The sequence below is a fragment of the Copadichromis virginalis genome, linkage group LG3 (genome assembly GCF_057382275.1).
Source record: "Copadichromis virginalis isolate Kocher_CV1m ecotype Utaka linkage group LG3, C_Virginalis_male_GT1.1, whole genome shotgun sequence".
NCBI classification, from domain to species: Eukaryota; Metazoa; Chordata; class Actinopteri; order Cichliformes; family Cichlidae; genus Copadichromis; species Copadichromis virginalis.
This window is the reverse complement of record NC_140620.1, coordinates 36285443-36295952: the sequence shown is the minus strand read 5'-3', so window position 1 is coordinate 36295952 and position 10510 is coordinate 36285443. Positions and strand designations below refer to the sequence as shown.

Genomic DNA, 10510 nt, shown 5'->3' with positions numbered 1-10510 from the left:
ATAATGTTCGCTGAACATTACATGTTATTGATTATGTTGGAAAAAATAAAATTCAGATCGTCCTTATGAGCTTAGATGCTGAAAAGGCCTTCGATCGGGTTAATTGGGAATTTCTGTATAAAGTCATGGGCAAGTTTGGATTTCATCAATCGTTTATCAGGATTATTCAAGCACTATATAAATCACCAATGGCACGAATTAAAGTTAACGGGGCGCTTTCTAATGTTTTTAATTTACAGAGAGGGACACGTCAGGGTTGCCCTTTAAGTCCCTCACTCTTTGCTCTTTTCAAAGAGGCCCTGAGTCAAAGTGTTATACAAAGCAATAATATTACTGGAGTCAAGATCATGGGTCGAGAGCATAAGATTTCCTTGTTTGCTGATGATATTTTGATTTACTTGACAAATCCAAACATTACTCTCCCCAAGCTGTTATCACTTCTGGAGACCTTTAGCTCACTATCAGGTTATAAACTAAATATATCGAAGACTCAGATATTAACTTTTAATTATAAGCCAAATCAGGAAATTAAGTCTAAAGTCAATTTGAACTTCGAGTCGGAGCAGATGAAGTATCTTGGAGTAAATATTACTAAAGATCTCTCTAAGATATATAATGCAAACTTTAATCCTTTGTGTTATAAAATAAATGAGGATATTAAAAGATGGAACTTATTACCATTTTAAAATTTTGAATCACGTATTGATACAGTTAAAATGAATATCTTGCCCAGGATGCTTTTTCTGTTCCAAACACTCCCAGTTGAAATAACTGATAAACAATTTCAGGAATGGGACAAAATAATCTCTAGGTTCATATGGCAGGGGAAAAAAAACACGGATTAAGTACCAAACTATCCAGTTGGCTAAAGACAAAGGGGGGCTGGGGTTCCCATGTTTGAAAGATTATTATATTTCAGCTGAATTGAGGATATTAGTGTGTTGGTGTAATGTAGACTACCAAGCGAGATGGAAAGAAATAGAAACAGAAACAGTGGCCTTAAGAGATTTTCCAATTCAGGCAAGCTTAGGGGATGTGACACTTATTAAAAAACAAATTAATCAAGGAAACCAATGGATTAACCTGCCTTTAAAACTTTGGTTACAATTTCTTAATAAGAATGATTGGAATGAAGAGGCCAGGATTTTAAGATGGTGCACTTTTGATTTTGATTTTTTACCCAATAAGTTAGATGTAAGATATAAAAAATGGGCAGGGCAAGGCTTAATGGCATATTGTATGTTTTATGATAAGGGAATTCTTAGGGACTTCCAATCAGTAAAAGATCAATACCAGTTAAGCAAAACTGATTTTTTTAGGTTTCTTCAAATTAGGCATCACCTACATAACTTTATACATAAAACAACAGATCTTTTCTCTCTTCCTGTTTTGAATATATTTGTCAAGGCTTACCAGGCAGATCCCAGCCTCAAGGTGATTTCTAGACTGTATAAGGGTATACAAGAGGTTAAGAAGCAGAATACTACCTACATTTAAAAAAAAATGGGAAAGGGAAACAAAGGGATACAGCAATTTCAAATGACATTTGGTATCAGCAGTGTGCTTTTCAGTGGAGAATTTCTAGTTCTAATATATGGAGATGTTTTGGTTGGAAGGGTCTCTGTAGGTTTTTTATTACTCCTGCACAAAGTAAACATTATTGTAATCACTCTAGCTGCTGGAGAAACTGTGGGGCCCAAGGAATAAAACATTTCCACTTGTTTTGGTCTTGCCCATTGATCAACACTGTTTGGGTATCGATTCATTCTGAGTTACAGATCATTTTTAGTATGCAACTTCCCTTTAATTGGGATGAACTTTTGTTTGGATATTTATACTCAGTGAATGTAGATAAAATGTCCAAGCTGTTGTATGGTATTCTGAGTTTGGCTGCCCGTAAGACTATTACCAAGAAATGGCTTAGTGTGAAAATTCCATCACTAAATGACTGGTATGAGATTGTTTATGGGATGTTTAAAATGGAAAGAATTACCTTCATTAATAGACTCCAATATGACATATTTAGTGATATTTGGGATAAATGGAAACATTACATTTTGTCAAGGAGACCCGATTTTGTTTGAATCTCTGTAATTATGTATGCCATATTTCTGAATTGTTATGTGTATATATGTATATGTCAGTATGTATGAGGGTATAGGCGAATACATATGTATGTAGGTATGTGTATGTATGTCTAAGTATATGGGTGTGTACGTGTATGTATGTGTGGTAATGTGTGTATGTGTGTGTGTGTGTGTGTGTGTGTGTATACACACTAGATGGTACACCCGTTTGTTTATTTTTGATTATTTGTTTATTTTTGGTTTATTTGTGTTCTTATAGGTTGTTTATTAAAAAATAAAATATAAAAAAAGAGAAGATTTTGTCACAAATCCCTACAGGTCTGAAAATCTTGCAGTTATAGCTAGGGATGGGTACCAGTATCCGGTGCCATGATGGCACTGGTTCTGACATAAACGGTAGTAACCAGACCGAAAAGCAGCGCACATTTCGGTGCTTTTTTTTCCTGAGCTGTGATACACTTCTAGCCAATCATTTTACGTTTCCGAGGATAGCAGGCGGGGCCAGGTACGTACGTTCTTTTAGAGCAGAGCTACAGATTAAAAATGCCCAAGGCGAAGCGGTCAAAAGTCTGGCTGTACTTCACAGCAAAATATGCAAACTCAGCAGCCTGCAACAAGTGCTTTAAGCTGATACTGTGATACTGTCAAAGGAGGTAACACCTCAAATCCGATGAAACACCTGGCGACGCATAGCGTTTTTTTTAAAAGCCCAGAAATGCGCCATATGATAGCTTGCTGCGAGACCTCACACCAAGCGCATCTACTGTGCATGGGTTGCCTGTTATCGGACCCGGAGTTAGCAATATCCCCCAAAACCCCCGAAGAGGAGAGTCCTGGCCCCTAGCCCTGCCAGTGTAGCAGAAATGATGACGGATGATGATGGCAGCGGCGGCCGTTCTTCTCTGCATGAGTAGCTTCATGTTGTTCGTGTGTAATTTACGTTGAGTAGGCTAACCACGTTATTACATTAATGCATATAAGGTGAACTATCAAACATCATCATAGCTACATGCGGCTGTCTTCTTGTTTGATGGCAGATACTCCCAAAAAGGCTAAAATGACCAAAGAAAAAGTGGAAAACAGTTAAACATGAGAGGTTTTTGGACAAAGTTTGTGTTTTTTTCCATTGATTAAGCACTGCTTCCAGCCAAGAGTGATACCATATATGCCACATAGCTGCAGAAAAGGCTAACATTGTTATCTTTTTACAAAAAACCAGCTGAACATGAGAGGTTTTTGGACCAATTTTGTGTTCTCCATTCTTTAAGCACCGGTTTGAGCACCGTTTGAGCACCGGCACCGTTTCAAAAGTACCGATTTGGCACCGGTATCGGATAAAACCTAAACGATACCCATCCCTAGTTATAGCCCTAAACCACGAAGGATGTGTGTTCTTGTTCAACAGTCATATGGGTGCAAGGTGTGTGTGTGTCCTAGTAGTAAAGTGAAAATTTTAGTTAAGGTTTTGACATATGCCTCTAAAACAACAACTGTTGCTTTGACAGCAAAGGTCTAGAAACATTTTGGATGCACAAAACAGTGGAAATGAGATGAACAGGGATTTGGATGAACTATCCTTTTACTGGTTTGCTTTTGGGTTTATCTGCTTGAGAATGTTGACGAACTACCAGAGCCAAGAGAGGCGAGGCATAATGGGGACACACCTTCCTCTGCTCCCTGCGTGTTACAGCAAGCATGACAAGTCAATGGAGAGAGGGCTCAGAGAGAGAAACAGAATGAAAGTAGGTGGGGGAAAGTGAGGTGGGACCAAAAGGTTAAAAGAAAAGGAAGAAACTACAACATCTTTAACATATTCAGACTCCTTTTCAAGCACATGGTGTTTTCTTTTCTGTATTGGGATTTACATTTAACTTGGTAAGTCTTTTCTTTCTTTTCTGATCTGGGATTTGTTTGTTCTTATTAATGATTCTTTACAATAGCTCATTTTCTGCAGCCTAGTGAATTATATATTTATTTTGAGACTGCATGGCATATTGCATGTTTCCATGGCTGATACTGTTCTCATGTATATTAGAGCTTTTGAAAGTATGAATATGTCAGGTACAGCTACATTTCTGGACACTTATGTTCAATGTGTTGTACCCTTTCTGTGCGCGTCCCCTTTCTCTGTGGGTGGAATAGGTATGCATGTGAATCACAGAGCACACAAACACACCCTCTAAGTTAGGCATGTTTTTATTAATCATGTGGTTTAACAGGAAGGTCTGTGTGTATACATGGTAATAAAAATAGAGATTAAGCTGACAAAAACCAAAGAAAATAGAAACACTGCGACAACAAGCGTAATAGAAACTGGAGAAAAAAAATCTGCCATTTATCCATGACCTGGTTATAGTTGGTATAAGTTGTAGGTGTTGCACAGCTCAACAAGAAAAAACAGTGTCAGCGTCCACTGCTGCTTGGATGTCACTGCCCATGAGGTTTGACCAGCTCTTTGTAAACAACTGTCATGTGGTCACATTACTTCAAAATCAAGAAAAAAGCAGAAATCAACTGAAATCTGAAAACACTTATCATTAACTCTACATTTAAATTTGGTCTTTTTTTTCATTCATCTTTTTTCTATGTATTTATTTTAGAAGAATCTTCATAGTTATATTTAGCGACATGATTATTAAAATGGGTTTTTTCAAGATAGAAATGATTTTCTTTTTAGTTTTGTTTTCACTTATCGCTTGTTGTGCTTAAAACAAAAGCAACAGGAGAAAACTGGAGAGTGTCTCTTAATAATTTTACTACTTTATAAAGATAAGAAAGAATCTATTTCTACTACTACTCCTTAATTACCTGCACCTCCTCACATTTAATACATGCTAAATGTATTTGTGCTTTAAAGCAGTAGTCTGCTGTAAATCTTCATAAAGCTTAATATTGACTGCTTTGATTGTGCCTGCCGTCTCACCTTGTGTGAGCTTGCTTAACTTTAAAAACAACTGCACGCTTATTGACTCTGTAATAAACACCAACTACAAGACAGTTTGCTAAGAAATATCAAACAGGTTTGTTCAGCAAGTGTAGGTGTGAGTACCTGATTATACGCAGAGGCATACTGACACTGCCTGACTGGAGTGACAGAGAGTGTAGATGTGTAGATCATGTAGTGACACGTTTTTTTTGAAAAACATTTTCAGTAATGTGAAAGGACTCTGATTCTTGAAGTCAGCTGCTGGAGAGGGGAAAAAAAGAAAATACATGTGAGAAACATTTGATGTATGAGCTAAAATTTATTTTGACATCAGAATTGATGTTGACACATGTTTTCTAAACTGGCGCTTGTGTACATTTTCTTGAACAACTATGGGCTTCCAGTTAGTTACAGAGAGCATATTCACACATCAAAGTGTCTCTGCTAATGTATAAATGTCTCCAGGGCTGTAAATGTTAGATATACATACACATATTTTTATTACCTTAGTTTACGTCATCAAATCCCCCAAAATAAAACTGTCTCAGTACGACAGGGCCAATTTCTATTGCCCTGCGGTCAGTTATTGCAGGAATTACAAGGTAATTATACTAAGTTTACACCACAAGAAAGGACAGAGGGAAGATAGGACTATTTATATACAAAGAGCTGGTTGGGAATGGCAAACAGAGTCAGAAATAAGGCTCGGGTGAAAGTAATGAGGGACAGATAGGAAGCAAAACACACACAAAAAACTAAGATTCACAGTAAAATTGAAGAGTAACGGTTAAGAGGAAGTACTAGACAAGGAAATAAAAATGGACCAAGGCATACTTAAAGAACAAGGCACAGAAAGGCACACATAGAAATACTGATGAAACCACTACAAATAACAGACACACATTACCACACTGTGAACCAGCAAACACAACATCATGTAACTGAAAAACATTAAATAGCAGTCAAGGATCCAAACACCAACTCAATGCAACTTTTGCTCAACCTAAGGGACACAGTGTTAAAATGCATTCACTGAAGTTATTATCCTGTTAACAAATGGAAAAAAAAACTTCCTGGTTTAAGTAAATGTCAGAAAGCTTATTAATACGTATATACTTCACATTTGAACACACATGTGTGTTAGCACCAAGACATATCAACACACGACTGTTCATTTCAATGCCATTGCTATGAATATACTGAGACTGCGTTTCTCTCACAGGGCAATGATAAACAATATATTGGACTAATGCATAAATGCTGCAGCTGGTTAAAATGGGAAAATCTCACTGATTTATTCACCACTTGGCCAGTAGTCTGCGCTACAGCACGGTGCTCTATTATTTTAAAATGAGTGTCAGTTTCACATAAAGTGTTAGGCTGTAAACGAATTAATTGTCAGAAAAATAAAAATAAAGTAAGTGATTATCCTCATGTATCCACACACTTCTCATACAGTGCATATCATTTTTAGTGTATATTTAATACTATAATGCTATTTTATACTATTTAAATACTTTAATACTATTCTCTCCTGACTGTATTTTGAAGCTTCCCAGTAAATTTTTTTTTGTTGTGTTCGGTTCTGTTTGTGTAAATCACCTTCCCTCAATGACCCTGAAGAGAAGGAGCACAGAAGTCTAAAGTACAATCTCTGGTTAAATACTGACACCAACACACTCACTGGTGCTTTCCACTCATGTCTGGTCTCGTTTGTTCAGGAATTAAGAGTCCCCGTTAAAACCTGTTGCACTTGCACCACACTCCCACACTTTCCTGCATGAAATTCATGCTTTTAAGCCTGGCACTCGTGGGAGGAGGTGAAGACTTTTATTATTATTTATTATTCCTTTGCCATATTCTTGCTGCAGCCCTGAGATGCTGTCTCTATTTTCTTTATTCTTGTTAAAAGGGAGTAATAAAATGACCGAATGAATCATTCTCTTTGACAGGAAACAAAGATGGCCCACAGAGATTGTTCAAATTTGACAAACACTGCTGTAGGAAATGAAACCATTATGGATAATCCAGTTGCCACATCTATGGGTGCCTTCATCCTCAGCCTCATCTTTCTCCTGGGCTGCCCAGGAAATTTGTTCGTCATCTGGAGCATCGCGGCACGAGCCCGAAAGCAATCTGTCACTACTCTTCTCATCCTTAACTTAGCTATCGCAGATGGCTTTCTAATGGCTTTAACCCCGTTTTTCATTGTCTACCTTGTTAAACAGAACTGGGTGTTTGGGAATGTAATGTGTAAGGTCCTCTACTACCTGTGTCTAGCCAACATGTACGCTTCCATCCAGCTCATTATGATGATGAGCCTCTACAGGCTGGTGGCTGTGCTGTGGCCACAACGTGTCGGTGTTATCACCACCCAAAAGACGGTACCGCGTGTGCTGGCAGCGGTGTGGGCACTGGTGATTGTCGCCTCCATTCCTGCACTCCTCTTCAGAGAAGTGAGGGACAAGGGACCTATGCATGTTTGCGATTCCTTCCATGATTTATGCAGCCATGTGAGTTGAGAAGAATTCTGATAGAGGAATACTGAAAATGTTTAAATCTACCTCTCTATCTACCTATTAATCTATGCATACATATATACACATTAGCACCTCCATTCTACACTATTTTTCATCCGTCTTGTGTTTTCTCCCTGTACAGGTGGTCCTACAATACACACTGGAGATCATATTGGGATTTCTAATTCCTTATACTGTCATTGTAGTCAGCTACATATGCATCTTGCGTCGGATCCGACAGACCAAGTTCCGCCGTCGCATTCGTAGCGAGAAGCTCATCCTGGCCATCGTGTTGACCTTCTGCCTGTTTTGGTTGCCCTACCATTTCATAAACCTGGTGCAAGTATGTCCCACAGTCTTAATTTTATGCATAATACCTTCTTCCAAAAATGCTTATAAAATTCATCATTATGATGATTCTCAACGAAAAAATAATTTAACTATTTTTACATTTTGCTCAGGTTACATGGGCAGTGTATCCAGAGAGTCAAGTAAAAACTATGTAAGTATAATTTAAGACACAAGTTTACAATTACTATTGAGAAGAAGTGAGTCAGGTGGTGCTGAAGTCAAAGTGAACTTTTTAGTCATTGAACAGTTTGGAAAATTTCACCTTGATATGTGATATGTGTGATGGAACTAGAGCCATGGCACACTATTTTCAAAAACCTAATTCCTGTATGCTAAAGTTTCATGACATCTAAAAGCTAAAGTTCATTTACATCATTAGCATTTAAGAATTGATGTAGATATAGGAAAATTAATGTTTTTTTGTTTTTTTTACAGAGGCCTAAGAGTCATTTGGGGATTTTTATTTTTTTTTATCTCATTATCTCAAGGGATGTGGTCGTCAAGACAACATTTCTGCTTTTACTATCACAGCCTCTGGTCTCTCTTTTAAATACCTTGTAAATAACTATACTCTGCAACAATTCATGTAGCTTATTGAAATGCTGAAGTCTTTCTTTTTTTTTTCTGAAAGCTTTTTACTCCAAATGTATTTTATTGCTAAAAATACTTCTCATTTTCAAATGTACTTTTACAAAAAGGAAAAAAAGGTTCGGTATAGATATATATCTATATAGATATATATGTATTTATTTATGGGTTCCCTTGGCAGTTAGTTACACACATAATTACTGACTATATGCTGACTTTCAATGCAGAAAACATGTTTTTGGCAGATGACCTTTAAGGTCAATCTTTCATCTGTGTCCCAAAAGAAATGCACATGATAAAAAGTTCCCCCAAATTTTCATCTCTTCTAGAAAAATCTCTGCCTGCATTAATCAGCTGTAGGCAAAACCAAGTTATTTTATATTTGATTAATTAATGAATTAATTATTTTTCCCATCATGTTTACGTTTGTATTGTGCTCACCTCTCTTCCCTCACAGACTGCATAAAATATGGACCAGGAGTCGTGCTGTCACCTCTACCACAGCCTTCATGAGCAGCTGCGCCAACCCCGTGCTGTACTTTTTCGCAGGAAAGTCTTACATCCGACGAGAAGGACTTGCGTTCATGGCTCGCTTGTTTGAGGGCACTGGGTTGGATTCAGTTACAAGGAAGAGTAGACAAAACAGCCAGAATAGTCATGATAGAGACAAAGATGCAGATGCTGTAATGCTAAAAGACAGAGACCCAGATTCTACCACTAACTCAAGTTCTAATATCAAACCAGTGCAGAATGGTAAGTAGATGACATGAGGCAATAGGCCTGATATAGTGCTGTGCCCTTGAAATATTAAAATTATAAATTCTTCCTCCATCAACGGTGAAAGCACATTTTTTAGGACAAAATTGGAAAGGTTTTAATAACTTACTAACAGCTGGTTCCTCACTTCTGAAATGAGACTATAACAAAGGATATAACTTGACATCGCATTCCTGGAACAGGCTGCACCTGGAAGCATGATACACTGATATATTTTTGAGGTGATGCTTAAAAGAGGAACTGTATACCACACAAATGAGCCTTGCTCAGCTCTGAACTGTCCCACAAGAGGAAAAACTGCGAGGAACTATGTAGGACTTTCAGATTCCTACTTACCTCTACTTTCAATTCAACATTTACTCCTTAAAGGAGCTGGTGCACTGTACATGTGAATTTTTTTTAAGGTTTGACACTGTTATTTTCTTTATGCAATGATGTATTTGTAAAATGCCTAAAAATGCTAAGGCAGATCAACTGTTACATTTTATACAGTGGAAAGTTGAGCTGCCGTGACTTAATGGGCTTGACAACTTTAATTTTGTTGTTTACTATTAAAATTCACAAGTATGTCTCAGGATTCTCTTTTCTCTATTATTTTTAATTGGAGACATGTCATTTTATTAGCAGCTTGAAAAAAGTTTGAAATCTTAATTTAGGTTCCACTTTTCAGACCCATTTCATTTATCGCCATCTTTCGTACCCTAGTCAATATTTTAACTAAATTGGAACCATTCATCCATCCATCACAGCACAGTCTTTCCCAGGGAGGCTGAGGAGTGTGATCCCTCTATAGCTGGAAAACACCCTCTGGTCCTCCTTCTTAAAGATGAGAATCACCAACTTGGTCTGCCAATCCAGAGGTAGAGCCCCTGATATCCATGCAACATTGCAGAGGCATGCCAACCAAGACAGCCCTAAAAGGTCCAGAGCCTTCAGGAACTCAGGACGGATCTTATCCACCCCATGGACCCTGCAACCAAGCAGTTGTTTACCCGCCTCGATGACCTCGCCCCTGGAGATAGGCGACTCATCCCTCTTGTACCCAGACTCTGCTTCCTCCACGGAAGACGTGCCAGTAGGAGTAATTTCTTCTCTAACGGTTAAAGTTTTATTTGTGAAGAAGTTCATGAAGTCATTATTTGTCATTATTAATTTTGTCAGATTAAAGTTATTTCTGTGACCATTGTGAGTTTTTCTTTCATTGGCCGAAGGGTACCAACAATCTTGTCCAAGTCTGTATGAGCTACTTCTTCTATCTGCTG

The 10510-nt window shown here is 37.7% G+C and overlaps 1 protein-coding gene across 1 annotated transcript; it reads left to right on the top strand.

Annotated features, from left to right (window-relative positions):
* The first annotated feature begins 3809 nt into the window (after positions 1-3809).
* On the top strand, positions 3810-10428 carry LOC146714407 (leukotriene B4 receptor 1-like). The gene is made up of 5 exons (XM_085450886.1): positions 3810-3962; positions 6966-7526; positions 7675-7875; positions 7994-8034; positions 8929-10428. The coding sequence occupies exons 2-5, from the start codon at positions 6975-6977 to the stop codon at positions 9230-9232; spliced, it is 1098 nt and encodes a 365-aa protein (XP_085307012.1). The 5' UTR covers positions 3810-3962; positions 6966-6974; the 3' UTR covers positions 9233-10428.
* The last annotated feature ends 82 nt before the right edge of the window (positions 10429-10510 follow it).